Source organism: Entelurus aequoreus, linkage group LG07 (assembly GCF_033978785.1).
Source record: "Entelurus aequoreus isolate RoL-2023_Sb linkage group LG07, RoL_Eaeq_v1.1, whole genome shotgun sequence".
Taxonomy (NCBI): Eukaryota; Metazoa; Chordata; class Actinopteri; order Syngnathiformes; family Syngnathidae; genus Entelurus; species Entelurus aequoreus.
The window spans coordinates 14,345,686-14,365,482 of record NC_084737.1 but is presented as its reverse complement, the minus strand read 5'-3'; the positions used below and the strand labels follow the sequence as shown (position 1 = coordinate 14,365,482).

At 40.1% G+C, this 19,797-nt stretch overlaps 1 protein-coding gene across 1 annotated transcript; it reads right to left on the bottom strand.

Annotated features, from left to right (window-relative positions):
• Window positions 1–267: 267 nt before the first annotated feature.
• LOC133652963 (ATP synthase subunit beta, mitochondrial-like) lies at window positions 268–18,867 on the bottom strand. Its single transcript, XM_062051923.1, is given in 11 exon segments — window positions 268–605; window positions 5,577–5,633; window positions 5,636–5,777; window positions 5,853–6,065; window positions 8,237–8,359; window positions 8,432–8,590; window positions 8,658–8,842; window positions 12,731–12,852; window positions 12,945–13,119; window positions 13,193–13,366; window positions 18,705–18,867. Coding segments are annotated over 11 exon segments (1,551 nt in total). The 5' UTR covers window positions 18,808–18,867; the 3' UTR covers window positions 268–507.
• Window positions 18,868–19,797: the final 930 nt, after the last annotated feature.

Below are 19,797 nucleotides of genomic sequence, written 5' to 3'. Positions count from 1 at the left end.
AGCTAATAGTTGGCGTCATTAGCCCAACAGCACCAAGACCTGAAAGATAATCACAACTCTGGTTCAGTTCTCATCTTGGTCCAAAACAATGAGCAAGTTTAATACGTACAATTGTCGCTCCTGAACCACTTCTAGAGCAGTCTTTGGTTGTAAGAGGGACAAAAATAGCCCATCAATATTTTTTAACTATTAAAAAAAGTCTTCAAGTGTGATATTTTTGTAGTTATTGTTCATTTTGAACGTGTTTATTGCATGAAGACACGTACCAATAGTTGTTGGCAATTTTATTACTACCACAACTGTTCCTGATTTCCATCTGGTGGCATTTGACTTTCTGACAGGAAGTACAGTTGACATGTTTGTGTACACGTGAAGACTGCTTTATTCCAAACGCGGACGTTAAATAGAACTGCTAAAGATGACAAGACGATACATTTGTAATGAACATGTTTTACAAACCAAGTGCTCCTAGCAGCCGGGTCCACAACAGTTCCATTGTTCACATGTTTAGGAGTGCTCCTCGGCCAGTTTCTCAGCCTTCTGGACCACTTCCTCGATGGGGCCCACCATGTAGAAGGCCTGCTCGGGCAGGGCGTCGTACTCACCTGAGAGGAACAATACAAGTTTAAATGCAGAGTAGTCCATTTTTACAGGGGATAGTTTCCTTTCTTTGAGCAAAATGGACGGCCTTAGTTGTTGGCCTTGGTTCTACTCAAGATTTTAAAAAATGAATGTTTTCATCCATGCAAGCTCACATTCATGAAATATCAGCCTGGAGAAAGTGCGCATGGGTCATACGTCAACTTTCAGTTTCGATTCCAACCAAAGAGCACAGAAGCATGAGAAACGGGCAACCATTTTCGACATTGCTCTGACCTTGATATCTCACCTAGGGCTGGGCAATATATGGAATATACTCGATATATCGCAGGTTTTTCTTTGTGCGACATAGAAAACGGCTATTTGGGTATACGTTCTCACGCAGTTGCTTTTAGCTGCGGGCATTACACTACAGGCTCTTATCACTCTTTCTAGTTTAACTTTAACTTTTAGTCTCTCCTTCTCACAGAGACAAAACAAACGCACTCTTACATACGTATACGCCAGGGGTCACCAACCTTTTTGAAACCAAGAGCTACTTCTTGGGTACTGATTAATGCGAAGGGCTACCAGTTTGATACACACTTAAATAAATTGCCAGAAATAGCCAATTTGCACAATTTACCTTTAACTATGTTATTATTAATAATTAATGATATTTATACTTAATTGAACGGTTTAAAAGAGAAAACACGAAAAAAATGACAATTTTGAAACTTAGTTTATCTTCAATTTCGACTCAAGATTCAAAATTCAAGTGAAAAAAAGGAGAAAAACTAGCTAATTCGAATCTTTTTGAAAAAATAAAAAAAATAATTTATCATTAGTAATTTTTCCTGATTAAGATTAATTTTAGAATTTTGATGACATGATTTAAATAGGTTAAAATCCAATCTACACTTTTGTTAGAATATATATAACAAATTGGACCAAGCTATATTTCTAACAAAGACGAATCATTATTTCTTCTAGATTTTCCAGAACCAAAATTTTAAAAGAAATTCAAAAGACTGAAATAAGATTTAAATTTGATTCTACAGATTTTCTAGATTTGCCAGAATAATTTTTTTGAATTTTAATCATAATAAGTTTGAAGAAATATTTCACAAATATTCTTCATTGAAAAAACAGAAGCTAAAATGAAGAATTAAATTAAAATGTATTTATTATTCTTTACAATACATTTTTTTTTTACTTGAACATTGATTTAAATTGTCAGGAAAGAAGAAGAAAGAATTTAAAAGGTAAAAAGGTATAAGTGTTTAAAAATCCTAAAATCATTTTTAATGTTGTATTTTTTCCTCTAAAATTGTCTTTCTGAAAGTTATAAGAAGCAAAGTAAAAAAAATTAATGAATTTATTTTAACAAGTGAAGACCAAGTCTTTAAAATATTTTCTTGGATTTTCAAATTCTATTTGAGTTTTGTCTCGCTTAGAATTAAAAATGTCGAGCAAAGCGAGACCAGCTTGCTAGTAAATAAATAAAATTTAAGAAATAGAGGCAGCTCACTGGTAAGTGCTGCTATTTGAGCTAATTTTAGAACAGGCCAGTGGGCGACTCATCTGGTCCTCACGGGCGACCTGGTGCCCGCGGGCACCGCGTTGGTGACCCCTGGTATACGCCCTCGCGGAGCAGAGGTAGCGGCATGGGTAACGTTAGCTGTGGTGTGAGTGGTAATACGAGAGAAAGAAGGTGCGAATCTGGTAAGAAATGAAGGAAGTATTAACTCCCAAGAAAAACAGCAGGGGGTCCATCGTCTGGCGGTGGTTTGGCTTCAAGCGGGAAGATGTTGAACAGACAACCGTAATTAGTCAAGTGTGGGGCAAAAGCTTTGCTACAAAAAGTAGCATTACCGCTAAAATGTAGCATCTTTTGAAAAGTCACCCGCTAGAGAATGAAGAGTGCTTGAAACTCTGCATGTCAACATCTCCATTCGGTGCCACACCCACAAAATGCCGATGCAACCATTTCCACATAAACACCGTATGAAAAAATAGTCAACACCAGAAGGAGATAACGTCCGCAGGAACCTACCACATAGCGAAGGACATACACTATTTGATTTCCTATTATGCAGCTCATTTATATTTGACACTTATTGAAATATCTTGTGTGACATCATGCACAAAAGTGCACTTTATTTGTTTTAAACAATTGTAGTGGCGTTCTGTACAAAAAGTGCACTTTAATTTAGTGTTGTTTTGATATGTCATCTTAGTGACATCATGCACAAAAGTGCGCTCATAGCTTGTTTTAAAATGTCTGACAATCTTGCACTTTCTGTTTTGAAGTGACATGAATGTTTGTGCCACTGTTTAATAAATACACTTGCTAAATTGACTTACCGTATTTTCCGCACTATAAGGCGCACCTAAAAACCTCCAATTTTGTCAAAAGCTGACAGTGCGCCTTATAATCTGGTGCGCCTTATATATGGACAAATATTGAGCCACAACAAACTTCATTTTCATAAAGTTTAGGTCTCGCAAGTACGGTAAACAGCCGGCATCTTTTCCCCCCCCGTAGAAGTTATTTTTCTATGGTAAGCAGCCGCCCCCGTAGAAGAAGCGTGCGGTGCATGCTGGGATATATGACCCCAAAATGGCTCCTATTACCGTATTTTCCGCACCATAAGGCGCCCCGTGTTATTAGCCGCACGTTTAATGAACGGCATATTTCAAAACTTTGTTTACCTGTTAGCCGCCCCGTGCTATTAGCCGCACCTACGCTACGCTAAAGGGAATGTCAACAAAACAGTCAGATAGGTCAGTCAAACTTTAATAATATATTACAAACCAGCGTTCTAACAACTCTGTTCACTCCCAAAATGTAATGTGCAAATGTGCAATCACAAAAATAGTAACACTCAAAATAGTGCAGAGCAATAGCAACATCAATAACTCAACGTTGCTCATACGTTAGTGTCACACAACACACAAAATAAACATTTAAAGCTCACTTTCTGAAGTTATTACTCATCTACAAATCCCTCGAATTATTCTTCTTCGGTGTGCTTCACTTGTTTTTTGACACCATTTGTGATGTGGACGCGCATGCAGTCGTAGATCAACAGGAACGGCGCTGCGTGAAAAAAGTCACCCGGTGTCTTCGCGTAAACGTCTATCAACCACTCGCTCATCTTTTCTTCAGCCATCCATCCCTTCGAGTTAGCTTTTATGATGACGCCGGCTGGAAAGTTCTCTTTTGGCAAGGTCTTCCTTTTGAATATCACCGTGGGTGAAGTTTCTGGCCGTTAGCATGGCAAGCTAGAACCACAGTAGGACGACTTCTCATTCCCTGTGGTGCGAATATTCACCGTACGTGCTCCCGTTGTATCCACAGTGCGGTTCACATGAATATCAAAAGTCAGTGGAACCTTGTACGCGTGTCTCTTAGTAGGAGACATTTTGTTGTCTTTACAGAAAAACAAATGAAATTAAATATCCGCGAGCTTCTTCTTCTCCGGGGGCGGGTGCTCACCTTGGCGGTTGCTTACAGTAGAGAAGAAGCGCTTCCTCTTCTATGGGGCGGTTGCTTACCGTAGAAGAAGAAGCGCTTCCTCTTTTACGGGGAAAAAAGATGGCGACTGTTTACCGTAGTTGCGAGACCTAAACCTTATGAAAATAAATATGAATATTAATCCATATATAAGGCGCACCGGGTTATTAGCCGCACTGTCTGCTTTTGACAAAAATTGTGGTTTTTAGGTGCGGCTTATGGTGCGGAAAATACGGTAAGTGTGTTGTCTGTCTAATTATAAATAATGCAGACGAGGTGTGTAGGCTGAGTTCTCAACGTTTACTCACAGCGTTCTCATAACCACATTCTAACTGCCGGCATGGCGACATACAAAAACGCTTCTCAGGGCTACCGCGCATGCTCGTCACTCCCGTTGCATGCTGGGTAGTGTAGTTGTTATATTCCCTAGCCTAGCTCATAACATCACATTAAGAGACACGCTTACCCGCTTAATTCAATATTCGCCGTCATTCCGGGTGGATTGACAAAAGAACTCCAGCGGCTGGATGTTGGTGTCAACAGGGCATTCAAAGCTAGACTGCGAACTGCGTGGGAACAGTGGATGACAGAAGGCGAACACACGTTCACCAAGACAGGGAGACAGCGCCGGACGACATATGCCACTATCTGCCAGTGGATCGTAAATGCCTGGGCTGATTCAGTCTCAACTGTGGTCCGAGCTTTCAGGAAGGCAGGAATTGTCACTGAACTAAGCGACACTGACTCGATTAATGACAACTTCGACGAGACGGAGCCGGCCATTTTGGATGCCGTATTCACCCAACTGTTTAATTCGGACACTGAAGAAGAAGAATTCGAGGGATTTGTGGATGAGGAATAACTTCATAAAGTGAGCTTTACATGTTTATTTTGTGTGTTGTGTGACATTAACGTTTGAGCAACGTTGAGTTATTGATATATTGTTATTGCTCTGCACTATTTGGCAGTGTTACTATATTGTGATGGCACTAAAGTTTGATTATGTAACACGAGTAAATCAGCTGTTTATTCATTTTGGGAGTGAACAGAGTTGTCAGAACGCTGGTTTGTAATCTATTAATAAAGTTTGACTGACCTATCTGACTGTTTTGTTGACATAGGTGCGCCTTATATATGAACTAAATTTTGAAATAAGCCATTCATTGAAGGTGCGCCTTATAATCCGGTGCGCCTTATAGTGCGGAAAATACGGTAGTTGTGATTTCCCTCTCTGCATGAAAGTTTAAAATGAGCATATATTAATGCAGTATGAAGAAGAATGTTTTAATGTAGACACATAGAATCATCATACTGCTGTGATTATATGCGTCAAGTGTTCATTCAAGGCTAAGGCAAAATATCGAGAGATATATCTTGTATCGTGACATGGCCTAAAAATATTGAGATATTAAAAAAAGGCCATATCGCCCAGCTCTCTATTATTGCTATTGTTTGTACTTCAAGTTAAAGCCCTCACCTGCAAGAATGCTCTTAAAACCTTTAATGGTCTCCTTCAGGGGCACCAGCTTGCCATGTGGCCTGTGAAGACTTCAGCCACTTGGAAGGGCTGGGACAGGAACCTCTGGATCTTACGTGCACGGGACACGGTCAGCTTGTCCTCCTCAGACAACTCATCCATACCCAGGATGGCGATGATATCCTGAAGGGACTTGTAGTCCTGCAGTAGAGAAGGGTGAACAAAAGCTATTTAGCTTGGAAGGCCAACAAAGGACACATTTCTAAAAGTTCAGACCTGAAGGATCTTCTGCACGCCGCGGGCGATGTCGTAGTGCTCGGCTCCGACAATGTTGGGGTCCATGATACGGGAGGTGGAGTCCAGAGGGTCGACGGCGGGGTAGATGCCCAGCTCAGCGATGGCGCGGGACAAGACGGTGGTGGCGTCCAAGTGAGCAAAGGTTGTGGCGGGGGCGGGGTCAGTCAAGTCGTCAGCAGGCACGTAGATGGCCTGACGAGAATGATTAAAGACTTACTTGGGATACAAAAGAGATCCACTCATACAAGTGTCATAAATCAGAAATACATTTTACTTCCTACAACTTCAGATCTATCGATCGATACCAAGTTTATTATTCTTTATCAATAATGGCCTTGGTCAGTTTTTAATTATAGAAATATGCAAAATATGCAATATTCCCAAGAATATCAAAGTTTATTTATATAGCCCAATGGGATACTATGAGAAACGTCAAGGGGACCTCTCTCCCGCTCCTATAAAGACCAGCTAATGTGGTTTGGATTTGGGGTCAGTTTTTCCCGTGTTTGCCGCCGTCCGGGCCTGAAAGGTGATTGGCAGAGAATGAGGAAGTGTTGTGCGTCCGGGGAACCGCGGAGACGAAAGATTTTCAGGAGGTAAAACCTGTCGGAAGTGTGCCCATTGTTATAAGATTGGTAATAAAAAATAAAAATGGCGTCAGATGTGTGTGATTTCTTCGGAGGGTTACAAGATATTATATTACATTTAATTTGTTAAAAGAAAAAAGAAAACGTATTTTCAAAGTGTAGTGGTAATTAAAAAGCTGTGGCGGCGTGCCACATTCAATTCAATTAAGGTGAAACCCTTTTGACATACTGTAGGCTCATAACATGCAACTCAAGATATTTCAAACCTTTTGATATAAGTTTTATGGTTGGGATTTACAGCTTATGAAAAGATCAACATTTTTTCTAATGCAAAAAAAGTAAAAATTAAGCCATAATCTTCAAAATTATAACAAATAAAGGCTTAACATATCCCACTTTAGATGCAATGAGCTAATATCACATTAGTTTCACATTTGAAGTGGAATTACCGACAATTTTTGCACAATATGCTGATTACGTTTCACCTGTATATATACACACCTGCCTTAGAACATTTTCATTGCGTTTTAGCGGTTTAATGGCAGTTTTTTTCCATTTACCTCATCAAAACTAACAATTAAGATCATGGTTTTCTGGCGTCATCTGGTGGTTAATCAGCATAATTGCACCACAATATATTTGTTTTTCATGGAAAAACCATATTAATATTCCAGGAATACAGTATGTTAAAATAAATAATGGGAGTCAATGAGGCATAAAGTTCTTAAGAGAAAGTGTGTATACTTTATAGGGAGTGTGAATCTTTGGGCACCCAACGATTCGATTCTTGATTCACACATTCTCTCAACGTACCATTTGGTACAACAGGTTACATGTTAGAAAAGCTACTTCTGGTTGCATGGACATGGCCTAAAAACATCTAAGGAGCTAAGGGTTAGAAAAAAAAAGTTTGTTATTAAATACATTTTTTAAATTACCGTCTGGTATAAAATATGCGCATGCCTAGAATTATCGTTTCGCAAAATAATTAGCATATGCCTAGAATTACCGCCGGGTCAAACTCGTCCCGTCACGAGTGACACTTCACCTTTCAAGGCACCATTTTCAAAATGGAGGACGCTAATTTCAATAATTTAAAATCTCATAAAGGGAAGAAGATAAAGAGCTATTCAGTAGGATTTAAGGTAATTGCAATTCTTATTAATATTGTGTTAGTTTGTAGTGGTGACTGACTTTTTGTTGTTGGAGTTGCGTCTTTTAAAGCGCTTTATTCTGAAAAAATGTTTTATTAATATAGCTGCGTGTGTCAAATATGAGTCATTTTGATGCAGTTGTACAAGTAACATTTCAGAAACATATGAGCTAAGAAAACCTGCTAACAGGCGGTAATAATGTTATTTTAATTGCCTTTTCAGACCCAAACAAAAAGAACTCGATGATTCATTGGGTTTTAAATTTTATTGCGGCATTAAGCGATGTCATGATGGTATCCTTACATCACACTCAAATTTATAAGCGCATGCCTAAATTTACCGCATGCCTTTGGTAAGCGCCGGAGTGAGAGGAGGTTTTAAATTAATTACCACCCGGGCGCTAATTCAAGGAAATACGGTAAGAATAAATTTAGACTCGGGATGAATATTAATCGATTTTTTGTGCACCCCTAATATAATACTTTATTTTGACATCCTATACTAACATTGCAATTAAAAAAAAATAAAACTCTTGAAAAACTCCCTGGCTAACTCCCACACTGATCAAGGCACAAATGTAATGCCTGTTTTAGGCCCAAGGGTTAAAAAGGTATGAATGTACCTGCACTGATGTGATGGAACCCTTCTTGGTGGTGGTGATCCTCTCCTGCATGGTACCCATGTCCGTGGCCAGAGTGGGCTGGTAGCCCACAGCAGAGGGGATACGACCCAGCAGGGCAGACACCTGACCAGACAAACGATGTCGTCAAACTAATCCCAACTTGGGTTTTGACCTGGTTTTCGGGGAGCAGCTGACCTCGGAGCCAGCCTGAGTGAAGCGGAAGATGTTGTCGATGAAGAGCAGCACGTCCTGACCCTCCTGGTCACGGAAGTACTCCGCCACGGTCAGGCCAGTCAGAGCCACTCTGGCGCGAGCGCCGGGGGGCTCGTTCATCTGTCCGTACACCAGCGCCACCTAGCGGCAGGAAGGAAAAGGTCAACCCCGGGCCTTGAATGGCAATGCAGGAGTGGCGTGTCCTCACCTTGGAGGTGGTGTCCTTCAGGTTGATGACGCCGGACTCAATCATTTCATGGTACAAGTCGTTTCCCTCGCGGGTACGCTCGCCCACGCCGGCGAACACGGAGTAACCGCCGTGGGCCTTGGCCACGTTGTTGATCAGCTCCATGATCAGCACCGTCTTCCCCACACCAGCGCCACCAAACAGCCCTGAAATCAAAAATTCATTTTTTTCCCCAAGTGAACCTAAATATCTTCTCTTTACACGGAGATGGTCAATATGGCTGGAAAACTATCAATAGAAGAGTTTCAAAATAGGTTACAAAGGATCCTAAGCTGATGTATGCAGTAATATATTGTGTCATTTCCTGTCCTATAACTATTATTAATCTACTTTCTTTATTTACTGTTAATATCTGGATACTTTGTTTTAACATGTTCTACTTACACTTTTGTTCACATGTAATTATCACTTATTTTTATGTTTGATATTTCACATCAGTTTATGATGACACTACAAATTTAGGTATCACTTTAAGACTAAGTAGTTACAGGGGCAGTATTGTCATATCAATGCTGATACTTAAAAATGTTGAGATCATTGAATTAATACATTTTGAATCATTAGAAAACAGGATGGCGGAGTAACAATATCCATTAAATAATTTTAAGCTTATTTCCTACCTTTGAGTTATATTTAAATCCTTTGGATTTTGCTCTTAAAAGTCCTCCTTTGTCCAGGGACTTATTTCATGAGTTTGTATACAGTAAATAAAATGAATGTTTTATGTTAGTAAAAAATAGTCTAATCACTGTAGTATCAACTGTATACTCCTACTATACATGTTATCGTTACTATCGATATATACAGTACTTGTATCAATCCGCCCAACTCGGTTTATAGTTAAAGCGGGGGTCTGCAACCTGCGGCTCTTTAGCACCGCCCCAGTAGCTCCCTGGAGCTTTTTCAGAAATGTATGAAAATAGAAAAAAGGTGGGGAAAAGTATTTTGTTTTATTATAATTTCTGTGGGAGGACAAACATGACACAAACCTTCCTAATGGTTATAAATCCCACTGTTTATATTAAACATGCCTCACTGATGAGTATTTGGCAAGCGCCGTTTTGTCCTAACTTTGGCAGACCTTCAACTCACCATTGTTTATTTACATATACAACTTTCTCCGACACTGCCACAGAAAGACGTGTTTTATGCCACTCTTGTCTCATTTTGTCCACCAAATATTTTCTGCTGTGCAAAAATGCACAAAGGTAAACTATGTTGAGGTAATTGACTTGTTGGAGTGCTAATCAGGCATATTTGGTCAGTGCTTGACTGCAAGCTAATCAATAATAACATGCTACTTAGGCTAGCTGTATGTGCATACTACATCATTATGCCTCGTTTGTAGGTATATTTGAGCTCCCTTAATTGACTTATGTCCTCTGTGTATTTATTTTATGTTTACGTGTCTCATGACACATTAGCCGTATGTAATATTGGATGCATTTCTGATAGTTGTTTGTGTGCCATGTTTTTCAAGACCACATAGAACGTTACCCAGCCTGCAAAGATTGTAATAAATCCATTAGAAGAAGACAGCCTGCCGTTTCCTTCAACTTGGACACACATCTATACCTTTGGCCATTCTAAGACAGTAACTTCCAGGCGTTCTCACCCTCTGAGAAGTTTTACTAATGTTGTAAAAATGTGTAGAATAAATATTAATTTCAACATTTCTGTCATTTGAGTCAGCCTGTGACAGTCATTTTGATAGTAGGTTAATATAGCTAATATAGACACTTGCATCATGTGTTGTCTTCATTATAACACTTATGTAAAGACTTTTAAAGTCAGTTTGATAGTAGGCCAATATAGACACATCATGTGTTGCCTTCATTATAACACTTAAATAAGACTTAATTTTTCGCTGTTCCAGACAAAGATTTGATTTTGTATTTTTGGTCCAATAGGGCTCTTTCAACTTTTTGGGTTGCTGACCCCTGTATTGTATCCTCCTACTGTGGGTAGTGTAGCATGTTTAGCTATTCCCTGTCCTCCAGTGATTTAGTACTTGTATGAAACTAGGGATTTGAATCTTTGGACACTTATCAATTCGATTCAGAATTGATTCAACATGATTCAAACAGATTCTCACAATGTATTATTTGGTATAATAATTCTAATGAAATGAAGGAGCTTTTCAAACCTCTGGCCTGTTTTGAAAAGCTCCTTCAAGTTGCATGCAGATGGCCTATACATCTTTAAAATGGATTCTTACATACGAGATTATATATATTTTTGAAATAGATTTGGAATATGTGGAATAAGAATTCAATTCGGATGCGAATAGATTTGTCCACCTCTAAAAGGAACTCCGTTATTTGCCGCCATGGAGGCAAAGGGTGCGGACTTGCACTGTGGAGGGACTATAGCCGCTAGCAAGGAAGTGACATTGCGCTTAGCATTTAGTCGCTGTCAAATTTTGCGAGACAGCTAGAATGTATGTTGAAGAGGTTCATTTTATGGTTGATTTATATAGGCTAGTAAGGTAAAGTTTTGTACCTGACAAGTTTCGGCTACCTTGCTTCTGCAGCCTTCATCAGAGGTGTCACGTGATGTTAGCGCGACGTGTTATATGGATTGTTCCATCCCACCTGAAGTGGTGGGATGGCGGTGTCCCCTGGCGTGCGCCGGGGGTATGGCGGGGCGCCCCTTGTCGTCTGGATGTCTACCAAACGGCCGGGGACTGTGGGACTTTGTCCCAAAGACTGTCAACAGGGACGAAGGAGCCTACCAACTATCCCACACCTGGGATAGCCATCCCACCACTTCAGGTGGGATGGAACAATCCATATAACACGTCACCTCTAGGGGTGTAACGGTACGTGTATTTGTATTGAACCGTTTCGGTACGGGGGTTTCGGTTCGGAGGTGTAGCGAACGAGTTTCCACACGGACATATTAAGTAGCGCACCGCACGTTGTGTAAACAATGCACACCGAGGCACAACACACGGCATGCTAGCAATGACCGGGCTACGACAACATGTAAAAGCCAGAGCTGGAAGACCCTCATGCCTCGTCAAGATCTCCCGTTTGGGAACACTTCGGTGCGATACAACAATGGAGGACGGAGGTTTGCCGACATTGTTCAGCAGCTGCTTCTGACAACACGTCAAACATGCTAACCCACTTGAAGCGTCACCACCGCATTCAAGCAGCCTCTCCTCGGCGAGTCAGGCAGGGCTAAAGCAATAACAAATGTTTTTATAGCAGCAGATTTAAGTCCATATTGCATTAAGAACTAGATTTTGACCCACTTTTACAGTGGAAGAACAATGAGCCCATATATCCTCTTACTGTCAAGTTAGCCAGGCTGGGGGGGGGGGGGGGGGGTGTGGAAGAAAAGTTAATCTGAGGCTGAGTTGACTTGAAACTGTTTAATGTTGCACTTTTTATATGTAGAAGAAAAGTTTTGACATTTTATTTAATCTGAGCAACAACTTGAGGCAGTTTAATGTTGATTAACGTGGACCCCGACTTAAACAAGTTGAAAAACTTATTCGGGTGTTACCATTTAGTGGTCAATTGTACGGAATATGTACTGTACTGTCTACTAATAAAAGTTTCAATCAATCAATCAAAAACAGCACTTTATATGTAGAAAGGTTTTGTTAAGAAACCATTCTGAGCCTTATCTTATTTAGTTTTAATTTTATATATGTTGACCACATTAACACTGCCAATGGACCCTGTGTGTATATGTATGTTATGCCATTGTTTACAAATTCGGTAAATAACCCAAAAAATGTACATTTTGTTGTTTTCTTACTGTACCAAAAATGAACCGAACCGTGACCTCTAAACCGATGTACGTACCGAACCGAAATTTTTGTGTACAGTTACACCACTAGTCCCCTCTGATGAAACTTGTCAGGTACAAAACTTTGCCTTACTAGTCTATATAAATCAACCATTTATAAATACAGCTAGAATGTGTCAACATGCATTATCACGATACGATTAATATTGAAAACTCAGACAACAAAATGTATATCATTTCGTCTACATGGCACAACTCCACTTCACACGTACCGATTTTTCCTCCCTTGGCATAGGGGGCAAGCAGGTCCACCACCTTAATGCCAGTGACAAGAATCTCCTGCTCCACACTCATGTCGGTGAATTCAGGGGCCTCAGCATGGATGGGGGCGGTCCTGCGAGGAGAAAATTTAAAGGCAAATATAAATTCCCAGAAGCAAAGCGTGCATCAACAATCCCCTGCAATTAAAAAAAAACAAAAACTTACTGCTTTGTGGAAATGGGGCCCCTCTCATCAATAGGCTCACCAATGACATTCATAATCCTGCCCAGGGTCTCTGGACCCACTGGGATCCTAATGGGGGCACCGGTGTCCAGAACCTTCTGTCCACGGACCAGCCCTTCAGTACCGTCCATAGCAATAGTGCGCACAGTGTTCTCACCTGGACAAAAGCAGACTCCAGTGAGCGCAAAGCACTTCCTGTGTTGAAGAGCACCAACGGAAGAGTTTCTTACCAAGATGCTGTGCAACCTCCAAGACCAGCCGAGACTCTCTGCTGCTGACCTCAAGGGCGTTGAGGATGGGTGGAAGGTCCTCGTCGAACTGGACGTCCACGACGGCACCGATGACCGCCACGATGCGTCCAGTGGCGACACTGGCAGCGACGGCAGGTGCAACATAGTCTCGTCCTGTAAAAGGAAAAAACAAATTATTTTAATTTATTTATATATACACAAACACAAAACAAAAACAGCTCAAGTCTGGTCAGTGTATGTTTAGGTCATTTATTTTATTACCATGAATGGGAATTGAAAACATTTGTTTAAGGGATGCCAGGTGTGAATACGACTCATTTGAATAAATTATTTGATTTCGAACCAATTCTAAATGTTCAAAAATCAATATTTGAAAATTCATTATAAGATATCTTTGTGCCTGTACATCATACAGTAGCAGCCAAGAGGACATTTTGTAAAGGTTGAATTAGAGCAGGCCCATAAAATGTAACACACAATGGGGGGCGGTATAGCTCGATTGGTAGAGTGGCCGTGCCAGCAACTTGAGGGTTCCAGGTTCGATCCCCGCTTCCGCCATCTTAGTCACTGCCACCCACACTGGTTTAAATGTAACTTAGATATTGGGTTTCATTATGTAAAAGCGCTTTGAGTCACTAGAGAAAAGCGCTATATAAATATAATTCACTTCACTTCACACACACACTATCAATTTAAAAATGTGTTTGTCAAAATGTTCGATATTTATGTATTTTTTCTTAATCGAAAGAAAACGGAAGTTGAGAGGCAAGGTTGGTTGCATGAACAAAGTCACTCGCTCTCTGGTCACCTAGCAACGCAGGAAGTGATCACTGATCAGTGGGAGTGACACGCTGACAGCCAAATCGGGTAACAGTATCAACTATCACGTTTGAATGTGCCATCTTGTTGATTCTTTGCATGGAGTAAGAAAAGAAAGTAAAAATGAAGAAGTTGTGGATAAAAGAGGAAAGGTCACCTGGACAGTATGGCAACTTTTTTGGATTTTTTCCAAAGACAGTATAGTCAGACCAACATGGTCTGTAAATGACACAGGGCGCTCGTCCCCACAAAGACTGGTAATACCACGCCACCTTAGGCACGCTCACGCTTTAGAGCACAGCTGTAACTTCCTGCCACTAAACCTGCAGAAAATAGTTCTGTTTTCTCTGTTTACATTTTCACACTATATGCATTAATTTTCCTTATTTTTGAACCTTCTTTTTTTCTTGCAAATATATTTGATTGAATTTTACAGTTAAAATCACATTTGACATTCATTCTTTGCTCACTCAGACCCTTCATATATGCACACATCTACACTCACATGCACGCTTGAGGAGAGAGGTGCACTTGGGCTTTAACAACTCAAGCTTTACAGTATAGACATTGTTAAAAAAAGTACCCAGATATTGTATATATCCATCCATCCTGCACTGGCTCAGGATCAGCAGACAATCCCGACCACAGCAAGATGGATGGATAGTCCTCGGCATCAAGGATCCTCAGGAAGTGATCACTAGATCACCTCCCGGATCCTCTCCACCGTTCACACTTAAAAAAAGAAGAAGAAAGTCACATTTTTGTGGCTTGATCAGATGCAAAAAAATTTAAATATATAAAATGAAAAAAGCAAGTAAACCGTGACAAAACCTTATCAAAAGTGACACAAAAAAGCAATGGTAGCGCGGGAACACAAAATTAAAAAGGAATAAAACTCATCCCCACAAAGACCGGTAATACCACACCACCTTAGCCGCACTCACCCTTTAGAGCACAGCTGTAACTTCCTGCCACTAAACCTGCAGAAAATAGTTCTATTTTCTCTAGGTTTACATTTTCACACTATTTTCTTACACTAAGCATTTATTTTCCTTATTTTTGTGCCTTCATTTTAAAAGCTTAATTGTTCAAAGTGATTTTACAATTTTGTTTACCTTGTTTGTTTTGACATTTCCTTTCCGTCTTGATTTAGTCAATTGAAACTTACATATAAATGGTTTGTCACTTTTTTCTCCTGGTCCTTACCATGTTTTTTTTTAAATTATTCGATTACCATTCATGAGAAAACTAAGGCTATGTCTACACTAAGCCGGATGACCCCTTAAACGAATAATTATTTAGCCTAAGCCCCGTTTCAGCCACACTAAACCAGCGTTTAAGGTCCACCTCCTCGGACAAATTTTTACACGGGTAAGTACGCCGTGTATTTCTTGAATCTCTGGCTCTTCGCTTTGAATGGACTCATTGATCGTTTACAAACCGAGTTCGGAGAGGAAGTGACGCCAGAAAGATCGCGCCGCACACAGGAAGTGACGGCAGAACCCGCCACAGCCAGCTTCATAATAAAGTGGTTTCGTAACTCGGAGCTAACCACTGGAAATATGAAGGCTAGTCCGTGTTTCTCCTTCTACATGTACAGACGGTTATGGAAATCACACATGAATACCTTAAGAGAAAGCGATTGCAGCTATTTGGGATACAACACTTCTCAGACGGCAAGAGAACTTTCAAATGTCCAGGTCAGCTGGGATTCTACTAGGGCTGGGCGATATATTCAATATATCGCGGGTTTGTCTCTGTGCGATATAGAAAATTACTATATCGTGATATTCAAATTTACGTTCTCACGCAGTTGCTTTTAGTTGCGGGCATTACACTGCATGTTTCCCACTCTTTCTGGTCTCTCCTTCTCACAGAGACTTAAAACAAGCGCACCTTCTTACATACGTCACGCGTGCAACATTACACGCTCCCGCGGAGCAGACAGGTAGCAACATGGTAACGTTAGCTGTGATGCTAACAGTGCGGGTGGTAATACGAGAGAGAGAAGATGCGAATCTGGTAACAAATGAAGAATTAATTCCCAAGAAAAACAGCACGGGGTCCATCGTCTGGCGGTGGTTTGGCTTCAAGCGGGAAGATGAACAATTATGCGGCAAAAGCGTCGCTACAAAAAGTAGCACCACTGCTAATGTAGCATCATTTGAAAAGTCACCCGCTAGAGAACGAAGAGTGCTTGAAACTCAGCATGTCAACATCTCCGGCCGGTGCCACACCAACAAAATGCCGAAGCAACACCGTATGAAAAAAATAAACAGGAGATAACGTCCGCAAGAACCTACCACATAGCGAAGGAGATTTCCTATTATGCAGCTCATTTTTATTTGACACTTATTGAAATATCTTGTGTGACATCATGCATAAAAGTGCACTTTATTTGTTTGAAACTATTGTAGTGGCGTTCTGTACAAAAAGTGCACTTTAATTTAGTGTTTTGATACGTCATCTAAGTGACATCATGCACAAAAGTGCACTAATAGCTTGTTTTAAAATGTCTCTGACAATCTTGCACGTTCTGCTGTTTTGGAAATTACATGAATGTTTGTGCCACTGCTTAATAAATACAGTTTGGGTAAATTGACTAAGTTGTGATTTCCCTCTCTGCATGAAAGTTTAAAATAATCATATATTAATGAATATGAACAAGAATGTTTTAATGTAGACACATAGAATCATCATACTGGTGTGATTATATGCATCAAGTGTTCATTCAAGGCTAAGGCAAAATATCGAGATATATATCGTGTATCGTGACATGGCCTAAAAACATTGAGAGATTAATAAAAGGCCATATCGCCCAGCCCGAGATTCTATTTACCGAAAAATTGCTTGCTGTATTTTTCGGAGTATAAGTCGCACCGGCCGAAAATGCATAATAAAGAAGAAAAAAAACATAAGTCGCACTGGAGTATAAGTCGCATTTTTTGGGGAAATTTATTTGATAAAACCCAACACCAAGAATAGACATTTGAAAGGCAATTTAGAATAAATAAAGAATAGTGAACAACAGGCTGAATAAGTGTACGTTATATGACGCATAAATAACCAACTGAGAACATGCCTGGTATGTTAACGTAACATATTATGGTAAGAGTCATTCAAATAACTATAACATATAGAACATGCTATACGTTTACCAAACAATCTGTCACTCCTAATCGCTAAATCCCATGAAATCTTATATGTCTAGTCCAGTGGTTCTTAACCTTGTTGGAGGTACCGAACCCCACCAGTTTCATATGCGCATTCACCGAACCCTTCTTTAGTGAAAAAAAAAATATATATATATTTTTTCAAATTCAAGACAAAGTTATGTTTTTGGTAACACTTTAGTATGGGGAACATATTCTAAGTAACAAAGACTTAATTTAGAGTTATTTTGTTAGGGTTAGGGTTATAATAAGGCCATGCCGAATAAAGCATTAATAAGTACTTAATAATGATTAGTTAAGAGCCAATATGTTACCAATTCGCATGTTAATAAGCAACTAATTAATGGTGAATATGTTCCCCATACTAAAGTGTTGCCATGTTTTTTTTACTGGTGCACAAAATGAACCGTGCATGAACATAACCGTGTTCAAACAACAAAACCAACACAGTGCATAAACTCACAACAAATTACACACCTGCAAATCAGTGTGACTTCTGCTGTTGCTGTACCCATAATACGCTGATAGGGAGAAGTTTTTATTTACACGATGAGTCGGGTGTGTTTTGACCTCCGCCGAACCCCTCAGCCCGACTCACCGAATCCCTAGGGTTCGATCGAACCCAGGTTAAGAACCACTGTCCTAGTCTCTTGCATGAATGAGATAAATAATATTATTTGATATATTACGGTAATGTGTTAATTTTACACATAAGTCGCTCCTGAGTATAAGTCGCACCCCCGGCCAAACTATGAAAAAAAAAAAGCGACTTATAGTCCGAAAAATACGGTAATTGACACATTTTTCTCTTGATCCTTACCATTTTTTTTAATTTTTATTATTCGATTCCCATACATGAAAAAACTAAACGACCAGAGACTGACCTAAATCTGCAGGCCACTGCTCAGTCAATGTCAAACAAAAAAAATGCCGTGCAATGACACGGGTCAGTTGGAGGCAGGCAAAAAGTCCATCTTAACGCAGGTTTTGCCATTTTGATTCATATTCTGATGACCATTTAGTGGATAAGCTATCTGAATGACAAATGAATGAGCTAAACTAACAAGGCTAACGCCACAAAAGATACATTTAGACAGCTGTAAATTGGTTATCCCTTTCCTAAAGACACAAATACTTAGATGACCTAAATAGATGAAGTGGATATCATTAAACTTAGTGGTGGTTAACACATGCAGTAATGCTACTATTAGCAGTCATGTCATTAGGGGAAGGTCATTGCTTCTAGCAGTAGAAAAACACCATCTAGACATATTTGCTGCACTTTATCCACGAAGAAGCAAGCTGCACATCTGAAGCCATGTTAGATAATATCTCCAACGCACAAACAATCTTGATATTTTAGCGTTCGGACATGGAGGCCTGTCATGCAGCTGCAGAGGGCAGTCAGCGTGTCGCTAGCCACGAAGCTAACAGCTAATAGAAGCCTCGGTCGTTCTCGTTCGTCTTCGCTCAAACATGCCGAGCCTGAAGGGACTTACGAGAAAGAACGGCCGGGGAGCCAACAAGGGCCTTCAAGGGCTGGACCCCGGGCTTGAGCGCCTGCAAGGCCCCGGTACAGCAGCGTCCCACGGCTCCCAACATCGTCAATAAAATGGCTGAAGGTGGAAAGAGACGAGAGGAAGTCGCGGCTTTATACCCAGTGGCTCCCAGATATCGAATTGCGCCTGCGCGCGACGATATCGACATGCGCAGTTGAATGTATATTGCTACGCATGCGCAGATTTCCCAAATGTATATGCCGCTCTCCCTGCGTCTCTTTACATTTTTAGGGACCGTCAAAAAAAACCAACACTAATATGTTGAAGAGAGTTTCATCCATCCATCCATTTTTTACCGCTTGTCCCGTTCGGGTTTGCGGGGGGTGCTGGAGCCTGTTTGTTTAAAAAAATAATAATTCTAAAGCCAAACACAAATGAATCCATAATGAAGTCAAATAATTAGTCTTACAGCTATTATAATTTTTTTTTTTAATCATTTATTGTATTGTTCTTACATTTTTAATGTAAAAAATAGGATTAAAAAAAATAAAAATAAAAATAAATATATATATATTGTACCGGGTGGCTACCGGGTGTTAGCCAATGGCTTTGGCTGGGGGCGGGACTTCCGGGGAAGTTAGGGAAGTGACATGGTTGATAGGAAGGGTTGTTTCGAGTTTTGCCGGGAAAGGGAATAGACCAGGGGTCACCAACGCGGTGCCCGCGGGCACCAGGTAGCCCGTAAGGACCAGATGAGTAGCCCGCTGGCCTGTTCTAAAAATAGCTCAAATAGCAGCACTTACCAGTGAGCTGCCTCTATTTTTTAAATTGTATTTATTTACTAGCAAGCTGGTCTTGCTTTGCCTAACATTTTTAATTCTAAGAGAGACAAAACTCAAATAGAATTTGAAAATCCAAGAAAATATTTTAAAGACTTGGTCTTCAATTGTTTAAATAAATTCATTAATTTTTTTACTTTGCTCCTTATAACTTTCAGAAAGACAATTTTAGAGAAAAAAATACAACCTTAAAAATGATTTTAGGATTTTTAAACACATATACCTTTTTACCTGTTAAATTCCTTCCTCTTCTT